General features: G+C 59.6%; 2 protein-coding genes and 1 long non-coding RNA gene across 10 annotated transcripts in view; 2 read left to right on the top strand and 1 right to left on the bottom strand.

Annotated features, from left to right (window-relative positions):
- Positions 1-4,024, top strand: part of PTPN23 (protein tyrosine phosphatase, non-receptor type 23) — a 36,645-nt gene extending 32,621 nt beyond the window's left edge. Inside the window, exons 18-25 of one of the 3 annotated variants that reach the window (XM_025374773.1) lie at positions 22-173; positions 260-439; positions 533-2,279; positions 2,375-2,559; positions 2,687-2,791; positions 2,873-3,011; positions 3,104-3,217; positions 3,296-4,024. In XM_025374773.1, coding sequence (XP_025230558.1) covers positions 22-173; positions 260-439; positions 533-2,279; positions 2,375-2,559; positions 2,687-2,791; positions 2,873-3,011; positions 3,104-3,217; positions 3,296-3,775 — 3,102 coding nt within the window. In that variant the 3' untranslated portion in view covers positions 3,776-4,024. Of the gene's footprint in view, positions 1-21; positions 174-259; positions 440-532; positions 2,280-2,374; positions 2,560-2,686; positions 2,792-2,872; positions 3,012-3,103 lie in introns of all 3 variants that reach the window. The other 2 variants (XM_025374774.1, XM_025374772.1) reach the window with 2 other exon arrangements.
- A 50-nt stretch (positions 4,025-4,074) lies between these two features.
- LOC112618140 lies at positions 4,075-6,202 on the top strand. The gene is made up of 2 exons (XR_003118030.1): positions 4,075-4,849; positions 5,135-6,202. It is a non-coding gene; the product is annotated as an uncharacterized LOC112618140 (long non-coding RNA).
- SCAP (SREBF chaperone) overlaps positions 4,291-17,205 on the bottom strand; it is a 73,921-nt gene continuing 61,006 nt past the window's right edge. For 4 of the 6 annotated variants that reach the window (XM_025374779.1, XM_025374777.1, XM_025374778.1 and 1 more), the window contains 17 exons: positions 16,228-16,400; positions 15,716-15,842; positions 14,162-14,274; positions 12,654-12,748; positions 11,132-11,230; positions 10,755-10,973; positions 9,525-9,901; positions 8,852-9,040; positions 8,518-8,719; positions 8,331-8,446; positions 7,556-8,078; positions 7,393-7,478; positions 5,670-5,752; positions 5,399-5,565; positions 5,144-5,224; positions 4,756-4,962; positions 4,291-4,675 (listed from right to left, as the gene is read on the bottom strand). In XM_025374779.1, coding sequence (XP_025230564.1) covers positions 4,430-4,675; positions 4,756-4,962; positions 5,144-5,224; positions 5,399-5,565; positions 5,670-5,752; positions 7,393-7,478; positions 7,556-8,078; positions 8,331-8,446; positions 8,518-8,719; positions 8,852-9,040; positions 9,525-9,901; positions 10,755-10,973; positions 11,132-11,230; positions 12,654-12,748; positions 14,162-14,274; positions 15,716-15,842; positions 16,228-16,400 — 3,103 coding nt within the window. In that variant the 3' untranslated portion in view covers positions 4,291-4,429. The remainder of the gene's footprint in view (positions 4,676-4,755; positions 4,963-5,143; positions 5,225-5,398; positions 5,566-5,669; positions 5,753-7,392; positions 7,479-7,555; positions 8,079-8,330; positions 8,447-8,517; positions 8,720-8,851; positions 9,041-9,524; positions 9,902-10,754; positions 10,974-11,131; positions 11,231-12,653; positions 12,749-14,161; positions 14,275-15,715; positions 15,843-16,227; positions 16,401-17,205) is intronic. The other 2 variants (XM_025374781.1, XM_025374776.1) reach the window with 1 other exon arrangement.

Raw genomic sequence — 17,205 nt, 5'->3', positions numbered from 1 at the left:
CGGCCCCCACCCCTCCCTCAGAAGCTGTTCGAGGAGCAGCTGAAAAAGTACGACCAGCTGAAGGTATACCTGGAGCAGAACTTGGCCGCCCAGGACCGTGTCCTCCGCGCACTGACAGAGGCCAACGTGCAGTACGCAGCCGTGCGGCGGGTACTCAGTGACCTGGACCAAAAGTCAGTGCCCAGTCCTCTGCTTTTGTCTGGAGCCACCTGGAGCCCACCCCCGTGGTTCACCTGGAGCTGGCCCTTCTGCCCACCAGGTGGAACTCCACGCTGCAGACCCTGGTGGCCTCGTATGAAGCCTATGAGGACCTGATGAAGAAGTCACAGGAGGGCAGGGACTTCTATGCAGACCTGGAGAGCAAGGTGGCTGCTCTGCTGGAGCGCACGCAGTCCACCTGCCAGGCCCGCGAGGCTGCCCGCCAGCAGCTCTTGGACAGGTTCGTGTGGCCCTGGGGCTGTGGTGTGGCTTGGGTCCAGACAGGCTGGGGTGATGGGAGTCTGGCCCCACTTTTTCCCTGCCTGTCCCACAGGGAGCTGAAGAAGAAGCCGCCGCCACGGCCCACAGCCCCAAAGCCACTGCTGCCCCGCAGGGAGGAGAGTGAGGCGATGGAAGCAGGAGACCCCCCCGAGGAGCTGCGCAGCCTTCCCCCTGACATGGTGGCTGGCCCACGACTGCCCGACACCTTCCTGGGAACTGCCACCCCGCTCCACTTTCCTCCCAGCCCCTTCCCCAGCTCCACAGGCCCAGGACCCCACTATCTCTCAGGCCCCTTGCCCCCTGGTACCTACTCAGGCCCCACCCAGCTGATACAGCCCAGGGCCCCAGGGCCCGCTGCAATGCCCGTAGCACCTGGGCCTGCCCTCTACCCAGCCCCTGCCTACACACCGGAGCTGGGCCTTGTGCCCCGATCCTCCCCCCAGCATGGCGTGGTGAGCAGTCCCTATGTGGGGGTAGGGCCGGCCCCACCAGTTGCAGGTCTGCCCTCCGCCCCACCTCCTCAATTCTCAAGCCCCGAGCTGACCATGGTGGTTCGGCCAGCCACCACCACAGTAGATAGCATCCAGGCGCCCATCCCCAGCCACACAGCCCCGCGGCCAAACCCCACGACTGCTCCTCCCCAGCCCTGCTTCCCGGTGCCCCCACCACAGTCACTGCCCACACCTTACACCTACCCCGTAGGGACCAAGCAACCTGTCCCAGCCCAGCACCACTTCTCTCCTGGGATCCCTGCAGGTTTTCCAGCCCCGAGGATTGGGCCCCAGCCCCAGCCCCATCCTTCACGAGCATTTGGGCCTCAACCCCCACAGCAGCCCCTTCCACTCCAGCATCCGCACCTCTTCCCACCCCAGGCCCCAGGACTCCTACCCCTACAGTCCCCCTACCCCTATGCCCCTCAGCCTGGGGTTCTGGGGCAGCCGCCAACCCCCCTGCACACCCAGCTCTACCCAGGTCCTGCTCAAGACCCTCTGCCAGCCCACTCAGGGGCTCTGCCTTTCCCCAGCCCTGGGCCCCCTCAGCCTCCCCATCCTCCCCTGGCATATGGTCCTGCCCCTTCTGCCAGACCCGTGGGCCCCCAGGCAGCCCCTCTTACCATCCGAGGGCCCTCGCCTGCTGGCCAGCCCACCCCCAGTCCCCACCTGGTGCCTTCACCTGCTCCATCTCCAGGGCCCGGTTCTGTGCCCCCTCGGCCCCCAGCAGCAGAACCACCCCCTTGCCTGCGCCGGGGCGCTGCAGCTGCAGACCTGCTCTCCTCCAGCCCGGAGAGCCAGCATGGCAGCACTCAGCCTCCTGGGGGTGGGCAGCCCCTGCTGCAGCCCACCAAGGTGGACGCAGCTGAGGGCCGTCGGCCGCAGGCCCTGCGGCTGATTGAGCGGGACCCCTATGAGCATCCTGAGAGGCTGCGGCAGTTGCAGCAGGAGCTGGAGGCCTTTCGGGGCCAGCTGGGGGATGTGGGGGCTCTGGACACTGTCTGGCGGGAACTGCAAGATGCGCAGGAACATGATGCCCGAGGCCGTTCCATCGCCATCGCCCGCTGCTACTCACTGAAAAACCGGCACCAGGATGTCATGCCGTACGACAGTAACCGTGTGGTACTGCGCTCAGGCAAGGATGACTACATCAATGCCAGCTGCGTGGAGGGGCTCTCCCCATACTGCCCGCCGCTAGTGGCCACCCAGGCCCCACTGCCCGGCACAGCTGCTGACTTCTGGCTCATGGTCCATGAGCAGAAAGTGTCAGTCATTGTCATGCTGGTTTCTGAGGCTGAGATGGAGAAGGTGAGAGAGGGGCTGGGTGCCCACGAGGGCAGTGTGGGGTGGCAGGGCAGGGGATCCTGGAAAACCAGCCCTGTTTTGGTTTGTCTGTCCCTCAGCAAAAAGTGGCACGCTACTTCCCCACCGAGAGGGGCCAGCCCATGGTGCACGGTGCCCTGAGCCTGGCATTGAGCAGTGTCCGCAGCACTGAAACGCATGTGGAACGTGTGCTGAGCCTGCAGTTCCGAGACCAGAGCCTCAAGCGCTCTCTCGTGCACCTCCACTTCCCCACTTGGCCTGAGTTGTGCGTCCACTGCTCTGGATGGTGGCTGGGGGTCTGGGGTGCTGTCCAGTCCTTGGTGCTGGGAGGGATGAGAGCCTCAGATCAGGTCTGGCTCATAGGCTCTTCCCCACCCCATCCTGTCCCACAGAGGCCTGCCTGACAGCCCCAGCAACTTGCTGCACTTCATCCAGGAGGTGCACGCACATTACCTGCATCAGCGGCCACTGCACACGCCCATCGTTGTGCACTGCAGGTAGAGGGTGGGCCTGACAGTCTCTATGCGGGCTCTTGGCCTGGCCTTATTCCCCAGCCTCATACCCCCTTCTTGGCACAGCTCTGGTGTGGGCCGCACGGGAGCCTTTGCGCTGCTCTACGCAGCTGTGCAGGAGGTGGAGGCTGGGAATGGAATCCCTGAGCTGCCTCAACTGGTGCGATGCATGCGGCAGCAGAGGAAGCACATGCTGCAGGAGAAGGTAAGGATCTGGGCAGGTGGGGCTGGGATGGGCCTTCTGTCTCCGGGTGACGGGCCCCTGCCTGGCTGACCTGGCCAAATGCACCTGTGCAGCTGCACCTCAGGTTCTGCTATGAGGCAGTGGTGAGACACGTGGAGCAGGTCCTGCAGCGCCATGGTGTGCCCCCTCCATGCAAACCCTTGGCCAGCGCAAGCATCAGCCAGAAGGTGAGGAAGGTTCCCTGGAAGCTGCTGGGACAGCCACAACCTTGGGACTCCCTCTCCTCACCCACTCTGTCTTCTCAGAACCACCTTCCTCAGGATTCCCAGGACCTGGTCCTCGGTGGGGATGTGCCCATCAGCTCCATCCAGGCCACCATTGCCAAGCTCAGCATCCGGCCTCCTGGGGGATTGGAGTCCCCAGTTGCCAGCTTGCCAGGCCCTGCAGAGCCCCCAGGCCTCCCGCCAGCCAGCCTCCCAGAGTCTACCCCAATCCCATCTTCTTCCCCGCCCCCCCTTTCCTCCCCGCTGCCTGAGGCTCCCCAGCCTAAGGAGGAGCCGCCAGTGCCTGAAGCCCCCAGCTCGGGGCCCCCCTCCTCCTCCCTGGAGCTGCTGGCTTCCTTGACCCCAGAGGCCTTCTCCCTGGATAGCTCCCTGCGGGGCAAGCAGCGGATGAGCAAGCAGAACTTTCTGCAGGCCCATAACGGGCAAGGGCTACGGGCCACCCAGCCCTCTGACGACCCCCTGAGCCTTCTGGATCCACTGTGGACACTCAACAAGACCTGAACAGGTTTCGCCTACCTGGTCCTTACACTACATCATCTCTCATGCCCACCTGCCCACACCCAGCAGAGCTTCTCAGTGGGCACAGTCTCTTAACTCCCATTTCTGCTGCCTTTGGCCTGCCTGGCCCAGTCCGCACCCCTGTGGGGTGGAGATGTACTGCAGGCTCTGGGTCAGGTTCTGCTCCTTTATGAGACCTGACATTTTTCAGCTCTTTGCTATTGAAATAATAAACCACCCTGTTCTGTGGCCCATGTCTGAGTCTGCCCATTGCTGCCTCAGCTCCAGTAGCACTGGCAGGAACTTAGCACCTTTCGTGGATAACAGGATGGTACCAAACTGTTATACTACCAGGACAGTTCTTTAAGGGTCCTGCAGTTCTGGCTTGCTCATCCTTCCCGCTTTGCTACCTGTGCCATGTTGTATGTTTCCTCAGCAGCTCTGAGGAGGGTCCAGGCAGAGTGTGTGCACAAACAATTCCAAGAGAGACAAGTAGCTCCCAAAGTGCCTGACAGATGTGGTTTTTTAAAAAAGTTTAATATTACAGTCAGGAGGCAGCGGCTGGAAGATACTCGGCTCTTTCCCCAAAGTCCAGGTTCAGTGCATTGGCCCCCACACAGCACCCCAGACCCCTGCCTGGGCAGGGAGGCCCCATGCTCAGTCCAGCTTCTCCAGCACGGAGGGCACATACACCAGGCTGAGCTCACTGCCAAAGTTGCAGACAATGGCAGCGTTGTCCAGCACCAGGATCTGGCGGGCAGGCTGGGCCTCACTGTTCTTCCCCAGGTAGACTGTCTGTAACAGGTCCCCGTAGTTTAGGTCCCAAAAGGAGACACAGCCTTGGCCGCCGGTCACCAGCAGGTTGTCTGAGATGACACCCAAGCTTGCACCACAGCCCAGATCCTGGAGGCAAGGACATGACAAGCTCAGTCCTGAGTCCTTCCCTAAAGTCCCAAGAATCCTATGATCCCCACCCCCTCTACCTGCTGAATGGAGTAGAACTTGATGCCTGTGCTGCGGTCCCAGATGCTGATGAGGTCATCCAGGCCACTGCTGATGACACAGGAGGTGGTACAGGTGAGGGAGGTGACATCCCCACGGTGAGCAAACACGTGGCTGACCCGGCTGCCAGTCAGTACATCCCACAGGCAGATGGCCCCATCTTGTCCTCCACTGGCCAGCACCATGGTCTGGGGAAACAGGCCAGGGGAGCAGGGTCACTGTGGTGGAGTACCTCTGTCAAAAATGGTGTTCCTGTGCCCTGGTGGGTGGGGCCCTGACTCTGCTTCCTGGAAGGGGCCCAGCTCCCAGGAGTCAGCAAACATGGGCCACAGGCTCTGTACCCCCGTACCCCCCCTGCAGGCCCCTCACCTGGTCAATGTACACAGTCGTGATGGCCCCTGAGTGGCCCTGAAGGGTGAAGAGGCAGCACGAGTCCTCCAGACGGAATACCTGTGACAGGGATGGACCTCAGGTTCTGGTCTCTGGGATTTTCCAAGTTATACTTTGGCCGGGAAATGCCCTCTGTCCTTCACCAGGACTCCTCCAGCCTCTCCCTGACGAATGCATCAGGCTCCCACCCTGCGCCAGGCCACTCCAGCACCCAAGAGATGAGACAATACTCACTCTCAGCGTGTGGTCTTGACTCCCAGTCACCAAGCGCCCAGCAGCGGCTTTCAGGGCTGTGATGGGTTTTTGGTGTGCACAGGGCACTGTGTGGGTCAGGCGACAGGCCACTGTGTCACTGCTGCTGTACACTGGAGAGGCAGGGGAACTGCCCCGCCCTGGGGTCCCTGAGGACAAAAGGCCAAGTGAAGGATCTCTGAGAAGGCAATGGGCAGACGGCCCCTGCACATCCCACCAAGTGGGAACACCTGCCCACCCCAGGCCCTCCGACCTCTAAACTGCAGGGGGCTGAGGGCAGTGTGGGTCTCCAAGGAGAAGAAATCAAGGGAACCGTTGAGCCGCGCAGCCACAATCCTGGAAGAGAAGAACAGCTGCCAGGGGCCTCTCCCTTAGAGCCCCAGGAGAGCCCCAATCCTGGGGCTGAGCATGTGGGCACAAGAGAGATAAAGGGCCAGTTCAAGAAGGGTCAGGAGGGACATGGCCAAGAGGAAAGCACATGGTACCAGAACAGATGCTGGAGCCAGAGGGCAACTCCAAATATTAACCTCCTTGTGCCTCAGTTTGTCTGCAAAATAGGGATAAGAGTACCCACCTCACATAATGGTCATGAGAATCAAGTGAGCTAACATGTAAGGTGGTACCTGGTGAATGTCACATAAGTTTGTAAATTAAAAACAAGCAGAGGGCTCCATGTAGCCTGGAGCTGAAGGGAAGGCTGCTGAGGGGAAACAGGATGCAGAGTGGGCTATGTTGGGCATTGTGGAAGCCTGCATTCTCCATCACGTAAAAGCAGCTTCAACCCAATCACAGCCCACACCAATTCCTTTTTCCACAAAGAAGGATTTTTTTTTTGCTCTCCAAAATTCCTAGGTACAATCTGACAGGCAGGGATGGGTATATTTGCCCAATAACCCCAAAGCCTCAAAGCAGGTGAGGTTCAAAATCTTACTGTAGCGAAAGGCAATGCATGCCTACAACCTCTGCCCATGAATTTGAAGGGCCACACCAGACCTGGGGAAGCCACAGTTGTATGATTGGAAGTGGGTGGACAAAGAGAGACCACAGTCACCAGGAACCCTGAGGATCAGGGCTGAGACCTCGGGGCTTTCCTTAAAGCTAAAACAAGCAGCAAAGGAGAATTTCCAAGAAGCACAGAGGGACCTGGGGAAATTGGCCAGGCTGGAGAGGATGTCAGCCAAGGCCCATGCAGAACCTGTGCTGACAGGAATGACGGCAGCAGCCACTGGCGGAAATCCACAGCACTAAGGGCAAGGGACGCCCCCTCCCCAAGGAAAAAGACTCCAGCTCTAGGTCAGATGGTGCTGCCACCAAGAGTCAAGGAGCCTTGGAGGAGGAGCCAGTGTAGGACAGGCAGGCGAAGGTGTTCGGTGGAAGGCACCTGGCCATTGGGTGGAGACCCAGGTTCACCAGCTCAGAGGTGGGGCCAGAACCCAGGTGACTGAGACTCCCCAAGGAGTGTGCATGCAGACGGAGCCCTGGCGGAGCCCTGGCGACGCCCACAGCCAGCAGGCTTGCTGAGGAGGGCAAGCACGACAGGACCAGGGAGAGCAGAGAACAGCCGCCAGCAGCCAAGGAGAAGAGGGTTCTGCAAGCACACTTTGTTTCTGTAACTAAAAATGCAACCAAGATACCCCAAAGGCTCAAGACTGACAAGCTAATCAGAGAAACTGGCTTCATTGAGAAGGGCAAGAAAGGACAGGAGTGTATCACTCCCCACTGTCACTGCTTAAGGCCCTGGGAGGTCACCTTGTGCCAGGCCCAATTCCGAGCACGTCACACCCCTAATGCTTTTAATTGTTACCTTCTCACCCAAGTGGACTGCCCTCTGCTTACACGTGTGGGGCTGGTCATCAAGAAGGTCAATCGAAACATACAGTGCAGCAGTGGACAGGAACCAGGACTCAAGACTCAACAGAGTATGCCCTAGCCAACAAAGGCTGGGGACATCTGGGGCTGGGGCAGGCCACACTCACCTTTTGTCCAAGAAGACCAGAGCGGTAATGCCTGAGGAGACCTCCTCGCTGCTGCAGCACAGCACCCCTTCAATGGCGTCCCACACCTATAAGTCCAGAGGCTGTGAGCACCTGCCCACCAGAAAGGCCCACAATCCCCGGGGTGGACAGCCCCTCTGCCCACCTCCAGCCGGCCGCTGCTCCGCCCCACCACGATGAGGTGGCCCTGCAGCTCCAAGCTCCAGATGGAACCCTCCGCACTGGGGGCCCAGGCAAGGGAAGGGGAGCCTTTCTCAGGGGAGCCACCCTCGTCCTCAGGGGCCTGGGGCAGCACCGGCCCAGGTGAGGGTGGGCGCAGGGCTGGTGTGCAGACGGCCGCCAGCCCCTCCTCCTGGTACACGCGCTGCACCAGGCGGCTGAAGTCATAGCCTAGGGAGTCCCGAGCGCGGCCACAGACCGCCCGGTGCCGGGGCTCAGGCTGAGTGGGCTGTGAGGGCTGTGGCTGCGCCGAAAAGTTGGTGTCAATTAAGCAGGTGAGGTCAGGCTGGTCCTCGAAGAGGGAAAGCGGTGGAGGGTCCCGGGGGCGGTGTCTCAGGGGAGGGCTGTCCCCAGGCTCCTCTGGGCCAGCCTTCCCACCATCTGAAAGTCGTTCCCAGCTCTCCTGAGCCTCAAGCCCGCTGCCCACGCCACTGTCCCGGCGCTGCCTGCTGGGGGCCAGGATGGTGGAGTGAGAGGGGATGTAGGAGAGGGGGTGTGGGGGAGGGGGAAAGGGTGAGAGGGGGAAGTGAGGGGCCATTAGAGGGGAGAAGCGGAGAGGGTGCGGTGTGGGGGTGGGAGGGAGCCTGGAGGGGTTGGGGAATACGTCAGAGGAAGAAAGGAGGGGAGATACATGGCTGCACGGGGTAGGTGGTGGGGTGAGGGGGGTGGGGGGACACAGAGGAGAGGGCAGCCGCACCTACCCTGGGCGCGGGATACGCGTGAGGCAATCCCCGGTCTGTGCGTCCCACACACAGACGTGGCCTGCCAGGCAACAGCTCACCAGCAGCATGCCGTCGCTGGCCAGGCACTCGATATCCTGCGGGAGCCCGGTGTTGGTGTGGGCCAGGCCCCAGCCCTCCCCTGCCTGGCCGCTGTGCCCCTGCTCACCATGAGGTGGCCGCGCAGGACCAGCGGCACAATCTCCGTCTCAGGTGGCGCATAGCCGTAGTCGTCGCAGGGCAGCTCTCCGCGCCTCCGCCGCCCGGGCCCGCTGCCCGGCTGCCCGTAGTTGCGCGGGCACAGCACGCGGTACAGGCAGAGCAGCAGCAGCACCAACACAATGCCCGCGGCTAGACCCAGTGCCGCCACCCTGCACGGGAAGGCGGACTGCTGTGAGACACACCTCATAGCCTGTCCCCTCCCCTCCTCCCTCTCCCCTACTCTTGCCCACCTGTCCTCCTCCCCGCACTCTATCCCACCCCACCCCACTCAGCAACCTTACTTGTACAGTGTGACGTCTCCATGGGCCTGCACCCCACCTGGGCCCTTGGGTCCCGCTTCCCAGTGCCCAGCAGGTATGGGCCCCGGTGGGGGCCAGGCACTGCGGCCATCCTGAGGGTGCCGGCCCTCCAGGGCCTCCCTCGGGTTCAGGCGGAGTGTGACTGGGATGACGGGCAGCAGGCTGATGTACCTGGATCCGGACAGTGGGCAGCCTCAGCGGGGGGCCTCCCAAGGCTTCCTCCTACTGTGCCTGCCAGCCAGTCCGCTCCCTCCTCCCCAGGCGGGCCTCAGCTCCACTGGCCAGACTCTCCCAGCATGGGGGTTGGGGACAGAGGTAGGTCCCTCCCCAGCCCAGCCTAGCAGCCAACCTTGCTGTCCCAGATACCAGCACCCAAGCAGCCCTTCTGACCGTGTGGGGTATCTCCCTCCCCACTCCTGGCACAGGTGGGTGGGTCTCATTCTAGCGAGGGCTGGCAGCCACCTGTGACTCCTCAGAGGAACCTGGGGTTGCTCTTGGGTTATGGCTGCCTAGACCACCAGTTCCCACCTCACAACCTTATGAATTGTTTTAATTATTTGCAGAATTCAAACCGTGGGCCTCCTACATTGGGGAAAGGGGATGGTGAGTTGACACCATCGAGTGAGGAGGTGGCACCTGGCATGGCCCAGCTCACCTCTTGGCCAGTGTGATGTTGTAATAGCTGAAGAGCGTTGGCCAGTGGCGGAAGGACAATTTCCTCCAAAGTTCCTCATCCTCAGGCCCCCAGGTTACCTCTGGGACTGGGCTGTCATGGACAACCTCTGCTGGACCTCCATGCTCAGGTGGCTCGCCTGGCGATGTTTGGTTCTCAGGTAGCTTAGGGGCATCAGGTGGGAAGATGGAGAAGGCAGGGTCCGGGTGGCTGGCGGGCAGCATGCCACTAGGCACGGGCATGGGAGCCAGGGCTCCCTCACCCAGTGGGCTCTGTTCCGTCACCTGGGCAGCGAGGTAGGTGCGCAGCCCTGCTGGGTCTGTGTATACCAGGATGCCAATCCAGACAACGGTGCCAGCCTGCAGTGGAGCAGGGTACTCAGTGAGAGGAATGGGCCTCAACCCCAGCAGCTTCAGCCCTCATGCTGAGAGGAAGCAGCACGGGGACCTGAGGCCTAGGGATGGAGAGAGGACACAGGCCCCACTGTGTGCTTTCCTCCTGCCTCTCCGAGTCCTCCTGCTAACACCTGCCAGCACTTGCTGCTGGAGGGCCTGCTGCTGCCCTTTCCACAGTTAGGGGCTGAGTTTCTTGGCCTAGAAATAGACTGAACCACCCTGAGGTTTGACACAGAATGTCCCCGTCCCTAATCTCCACCTCAGCTGGGATCAGAAAGCTGCTACCATTCATATGGTCAGCATGGCCAGAGGGCCAGCTGCCTGACCTGCTCCAGAGTCCCCCAGAGGGCCTAGTCTCAGGGGGCCTCAGCCTTCCTCCCATCTCAGTTCAGCTCCCTGGGAGAAGCACTGCTGCCCCACAGCCAGCGCAGCCTGGCTGGTGACTGATTTTGCCCAGCACTTTCCACTGTCTGCACACCATGCAGCGGCTGATGAAATGTGGCCCAGGGAAATGTGGTGGCCACAGGTGGGTCCATCCCAGAGCACTCGACTAACAGGCCCCTGTCCTGGGCCACTCTCGGGAGAAGATGGCTCCTGTACCTGAGAGCCCTGGAGCTGCTTCTCCCACAGGCTTGTCTCCTCAGAAGCCACCAGGGTCTGGGCAGGGAGGACACAACAGGCAGCTCCCCAGAGCCAGGTTTCCAGGGGCCACCAGAGCCTGAGGAGCATCCCTCGCCACTCTAAGGCCAAGTGCAGCACCACAAGAGGCCTGGAGCGCTGGCCCTCCAGAAGAGGGCAGGGCAGGGGTGGCAGGTACCATGATGAGACGCTGTGCCAGGCGAGTGCGGGCCAGGAAGTAGACAACACGCAGCCTCTTGGGGAGCCGCAGGTTTCGGAAGGAAGACGGCTGCAACGTGATGGTGTGGGGTGTGGACGGCCGCACAGCCAGCTGCCGCTCGTAGCGCGTTGGCTGCCCCACTGGCTTGGCTGAGGGTAGGCAGGCCTCAGGGGGCAGCCGCTTGTTCAGGTCCGCTAGCTGTTGGGGGCACAGTGGTCAGGGCCCGAGTCCACCATCCAGAGGGCGCCCACACAGGACCACTGCCCTGCCCAAGGTCCACACCCTTCTCACCCAGGAATCCCTCAGTACAGCCAGGGCTGAGGAGGTGGGCGGGGCAAGGCTCAGCCCACTCCTACCTCCATCCGGCGAATGTCAATGGACAGGACAGTGGTGAAAAACAGCATCTGAAGGAAGAAGTCAGACACCAGCCCCACGACGGCAAAGAGACAGAACTCCTGGAATCAGAGCACACAGGGTGGGGTGGAGGGGAGGCGGTGCCATGACCTGACTGCCCCAGCCCTAGAGGAGCAGTGCCTGGACTGCAGCCACCTCAGAACCAGCAGGGCAGCAGCAGGCAGGGCACAGCAGAGATGAAGAGAGATGCTGGTTGGTCCTCAGCTCACATACCACTAGCAGCTCACCCTGTCTCCACCAGGGGGCAGCAGAAACCCTCACACTTTCTTCAGAAAGGGCTGAAAGGGGAGGGGGGAGTACCTTCCTTGAATCTTCCGGTCCCCCTAGAGAGGACTGAAGGCCTGATCCAACCTGGAAACCTCTAAGCCCCACCAGCCTGCTCCCCAAAAAGTCCTTCCCCACTGAGCCCCCGCCCTGCTCATGCATCACCAACCCAGCCAGAGCCCAGGCCTGATTCAGGGGCTCTCAGAAAGGTTCCCAGCCAGCAACTGCCCTGGAACAATGGAGGGAGAGAGAGGGATTAACTCTCCTCTAAAATCGAAAAAGGGTGAGCTCTCTGCTCCCCAAGCTCTGTCAGCAGACAGAATTTTCTGAGATGTCGGTGTTGAGACCTCTAGCGCATCACCACAGTGCTACTCGGATCTGGGGTAAGACCATGGGGTAGATAGTGGCACAGTGGTTGTCTCAGCTCTAACGTCCCAAGACTACCCTATCCTGCAGATACTACTGTTTTCCAGGAGAAGCAGCCCACAGCCCAGCTGTTCTCTGTTCACCCCCATCTCTCAGCTGGCCTGCCAGCCCTGGGGGAAAGATGGGGGAGAAAAGATGGCATCCTCCCCTTCCTGCAACTCCTTTTGGAATGGCCGGCATCAGTCTGAGGTTCCAGCTCAGTGCAGGGCCACCTCCACCTCTGCTCACAGCCCACAGCTGAGCAAGGGCACTTTGCCAAGAGCAGGGTCACTCTGGGCAATGGGTGGTGGCCCTCCACAGGTCAGGCCAGGCAAGGCCTCTTGTCTGGAGATTGCAGCATGGGTCAGGGCCAAAGGAGGAGACCGGAGGAAGGGTCTAGGAACCCCACGGTGCTTCTCCCTCAGAAATGGGAAACAGGTGTGACTGAAATGGCACAGCCAGTCCCCAGTTTCTGCCATGCCCTTGCAGCCTCCTCCTGCCACCTGGCTGAAGGGGAAGCAGGCAGGGAGGGGTAGGAAGAGAGGGTCAAGCGCAGAGCCTGCCTGGCTAGGCACTCAATCTCGGAACCCAGCCAGAGTTTGCTGAGCACTTCTGAGTCAGGCGTGCCAGGGGCCATCTGTGTGCTATACTGATCTGCTTGCCAGGCAAAGAGGTCCCACCTCAGAGGCAAGGATGCCTGTGCTGAAGAGGGGAGCACCCTGTCCATGGCTGCACAGCTGAGGAGCACAGCAGTTGCTTCCATGCTCATCCAGGTGGCAGGCCTTGGGGCCTTACCTGGATGGCAGGCACTAGGGTGAAGTAGCCAATGAGGATGATGCCCAGCTCCGTGGCCATGTTCTTCATGATGGACCAGCTCTCGCTGCTTAGGCCTGCAGAGGGCAGCAACAGGGCACAGGGCAGCACGTGGCCACTCAGCGACATGACTCACACAACCTCAAGAGCCTCAGAGTGGCAGAGGCATGGGGAGGGCCCCCAGCCCTCTGAAGCAGCCATTCCACCAAAGCACCCCAACCCTCAGGGCCCTGCTAATGCCCAGACTCTAAGGGGCTGTCACCACCACACAGCTGCTACAGGGAACAGGTGTTCACAGCCTGGAGGGTGCAGGGGAGAGCTATAACCATCAGAAGGGGGAAGCAGCAGAGTGGAGATGAGAAAATACACAAGGAAAGCCAAGTGCCACCCACTCCAGCCACATCCAACCTCCGCATGTGGTTCTTGTCTGGTCTGTATGGGCCAGCATGACAGTATGCCCACCAGCCACATGGCAGAAGCACTCAGGGGGTGGAGGAGCTGGCTGCGTTCTTCCTCAAGCCCCTTCCTGTGGTGAGCCCTGATCCCATGCTATCACACTGTCACATGTCTAAGGCTCTGTGCTCCTACTGGGCAAGGACTATTTCGCCCCATGTCTTCCTAATTCCATATCCAGCACGGGGCCTGGCTTATCACAGAGGCTCACAGAGGTTTGCTGGATGAATGGACAGCTGCCTACAGTCCTGTTCCTCACAGACATAGGGTGACAGGAGGTGACGAGGAGGAAGACGCTCAAGTGACCAGACCTCCAAGGCCGCTTCTCCCTTTTCTCATTTTCCCCATAACCCCAGATCCCCAGCTTCTACCAGCAGGGCCAAAGGGAGCTTTTCTGGCAGCCATGAAGGCAGCATCTCTGAAACGGCCAGACCCTGGGGCTTGGGCTAGTGTGCTGGACTGAGGCAGTAAGAGAAAATACTAGGCACTAAAATCCCCAAACAGAAAGTCACCACCAAATACAAGCCCCACCCACACTGAAGTGCAGTGGCGTGATTACAGCTCACTGCAGCTTTGACCTCCCACGCTCAAGCAATCCTCCCACCTCAGCCTCTTGAGTAGGTGCGACCACAGGTGCATGCCACTATGCCCTGCTAATTTTTGTATCTTTTGTAGAGATGGGGTTTAACTATGTTACCCAGGCTGGTCTCGAACTCCTGGGCTCAAGTGATCCACCTGCCTCAGCCTCCCAAAGTGCTGAGATTACAGGTGTGAAGGTGTGAGCCATGGCACGCAGCCTGGTTTGCTTTCTTACTGACACATGAACCAGGACGAAGTACAGTCCAGTGGCCCCATGGCTCCCCAGGGCACACACTCAAGAGCTGCCAGGGCCCAGTGGCCCACTGCATATTATGGTGGAGGCAAGAGCAAGGGACATTTCAGGGGCTCTGTTTGCTCACAGAGCGTCAGCAGCAAGAGGAACAGGCCCCTCTCCAGCCCCTCCTGCAGCCCCCTGCCCAACTCTCCCACTGTGTTACCTTGGGCGATCCGCAGCTTCACCTCCAGGTCTACCGGGGTTGAGACCACGGACTTGGTGAGCACCAACACATTCTCTAACCCAATAACCACCACAAGGTAGGGGAAAATCTCGCTGGGGACAGAGAAGGAGAAGGTGAGGACAGTGCTGTGGTGGTTCCCAACAGACTTGGGCCCTCAGGAAGGCTATGGGGTTTCCAGCCTGTTACAGGGGCTGCTGAGTGACTCCCACAACCACTGGGCAGAAACCCTCCCCTGTCCACCTCACCCAACAAGGCCTGCATCTACACAGTGCTCAGCTTTCAGGCAGGCTCCAGAGCCTTGCGGAGGGGCCAGCAGCTGTCCTGTCTCTAGCCATCTGGCTCAGGGGGGCTGGGAGAGGCCCCTCAGGGAGAGCTGTGCAGCGCCACTGCTAGACCACACTTCTCCCCGCCCTTCCCAGGAGGACTGGCTGGCTAAAGACAATGACTGCTGCCAAAACCCACGCCAGTAACTCTGGGTGGACCCATCACAGCTAAATATGCAAGGAGATGAAACCACCCTGAAGGCCCACTCACCTTTGTTGAGAAGCTGTGTGCGGAGAACAACTGTTCCTACAGAAAGCTCTACCAGCTATCTGAGCCCACCGTCCCACACTCCCCGCAGCAGAACCTACGAAAGTCTATGTGCGAGGAACGCCAGCTGAGTTATAACTTGCGGGACCTCTGCTTTGGAGCCGAAGGAAGGGAGGGCCCCTGTAGAGGGTACGGCAGACGGTATGGGAGGGCGGTGTTTAACACCATCAGGCTCAGGAAAGGGAGCAGGTATCTAAGAGCAAGGAAACTACCAGAAACAAAACACGACATCGCTTTTCATACGACCAGCCTGATGGTCCAAGGTGGGGGACAGGCCAATCCATAATCCATTAATAACCATTAACAGACAGGCAGGTGGGCCTATCCAGAGCCAAGATCAAAGCCTGAGGACAAGCCAAGGGAAGGGCTTCCAGACTACGGTTCAGAGAGGAGCGGCAAGGGGAAAGTAAACATCGGTGGAAAAGGCAACAAATTACAGTGTGCTCATATCTTCCAAAGAGCTTCCTCTAAAATGACCTATTTCATTAGGCATTTAAATGTTCTAATTATGAAAAAAAAGAAATGTTCTCTATCTCACACCTCCAGTGGCTTAAGCCATCAAGCTGCAGTGTGTGTGCGGTGTGTGTATAGAATATATAAACACAGATGCACAAATCCGACCACACACATGCAATACATACTCATGTATACACAAACACACATACCAACACACACCCTATATATACACACTCAGCCCACAAATACACACTTCTGTACATATGGACACTCACTATAGCTAGATATGCTATATACAAACACTAGTATGAATACAAGCCAGACAAAGAAGAGGAAGAAGATGTACCTCTTAAATGTCAAAAACGACCATGTGAAGACGTGAGGTCACAGCAAACACCCAGTCCAGGGAAGGCCAAGTACCCAGAAGTGCAAGGCTCTCTGGCCTGAGCCCACCCTGTGGCCCAGTGGAGCCTGCTGGGGACCTACCCGCCATTGAGGGTGGGCGTCAGGCCGAAGAGTGTGCAGAGTCCCACAGACATGAGCAGCGAGCTGAGCACTGTGACCACGGCGGCCAGGGCCAGCCCCCACTTGGACTTGACCATGTCGATCTTCCCTGGAGGACAGAGAGGGCACATCAGGGCAGCCCCTCCCACAGCCCCCGGCCCACAGGGGCTCTCGGGAGTAGGTTGCCCTGACAGTTGAGGAGGGGAAAGCCCCTGGTTTCACCAAAGGAAAGGGATAGGCACAAGTACTTCCCAGTGTCATGGACATAGTACACCTTTTAGGAACCCTAACCCAGGAAGGGGCTGAAAGTGAGAAGAGCCCCGGACCCACCCAAGCTCCTAAGACCCTGCTGGGGGATAAAGCCCTAGCTCTGACGACCACCAGGTGTGTTCTATCTCTCTACCCCAAGCCACCTCCAGAGGCAGGGAAGCAGGTGACATGGAAATGCCCGTTTAGCTTGGAGAAAGCTCCCGGTCTCCCTGCCATGAACCTACGCGTGGAGAAGTAGATGTAGGCAAACAAGATGATGTAGGTGGTCACAAGGGGGATGAGCTCAGCGACACCAATCTCCTCCTTGAAGTGCACGTGGACCAGGCTCTCCGCCCGAAGGCTGCAGTTGGGGCTGGGGTGCAGAAGCATCAGGCGGGCACGCAGGCTGCCCAGGAACCTGGTCAAGGAGCAGGGTGGGGGTAGATGGAAGTGTTGCTCTTGGTTCCGGGGACAAAGACAATCCTTGGACAGAGGGTCCATTAGGACCTCCCTCCTGCCCCTGTGTTGGAAGGGAACTTCTCTCTGGTGCCTGAGCTCCTCTGTAGTCTCCAAGGGCGTTGGGAAAATCACAGAGGGGCAAAGTTTTCTCAGGAGCCCCTCCTGCTCCTTTCTCAGCTTCCCTTTCCGGACCTACTCTACACTCACTTTTTATTTATTTTCCTATTTTATTTTTTGAGACGGAGTCTCGCTTTGTTGCCCAGGCTGGAGTACAGTGGCGAGATCAGGGCTCACTGCAAGCTCTGCCTCCCGGGTTCACGCCATTCTCCTGCCTCAGCCTCCGGAGTAGCTGGGACTACAAGCGCCCGCCACCTCGCCCGGCTAGTTTTTTGTATTTCTTAGTAGAGACGGGGTTTCACCATGTTAGCCAGGATGGTCTCGATCTCCTGACCTCGTGATCCACCCGTCTCGGCCTCCCAAAGTGCTGGGATTACAGGCTTGAGCCACCGCGCCCGGCCAGTTTTTTGTATTTTTAGTAGAGATGGAGTTTCACCGTGTTCGCCAGGATGGTCTCGATCTCCTGACCTTGTGATCCGCCTGTCTCAGCCTCCCAGCATCTGGGATTACAGGCGTGTGCCCCCACGCCTGGCCTCCAACACTCTTGATTACCAAAGGCCCAGGAGAGGCGATCAGAAGCACCTCGAGTGCCGTTGCCAGTTGGGGAGGTGCCTGCAGTGCCCCACTGGGAAGGACTCAGGCCATAC

The sequence above is a fragment of the Theropithecus gelada genome, chromosome 2, assembly GCF_003255815.1.
Source record: "Theropithecus gelada isolate Dixy chromosome 2, Tgel_1.0, whole genome shotgun sequence".
NCBI classification, from domain to species: Eukaryota; Metazoa; Chordata; class Mammalia; order Primates; family Cercopithecidae; genus Theropithecus; species Theropithecus gelada.
This window is presented reverse-complemented; position numbering and strand designations above follow the sequence as displayed.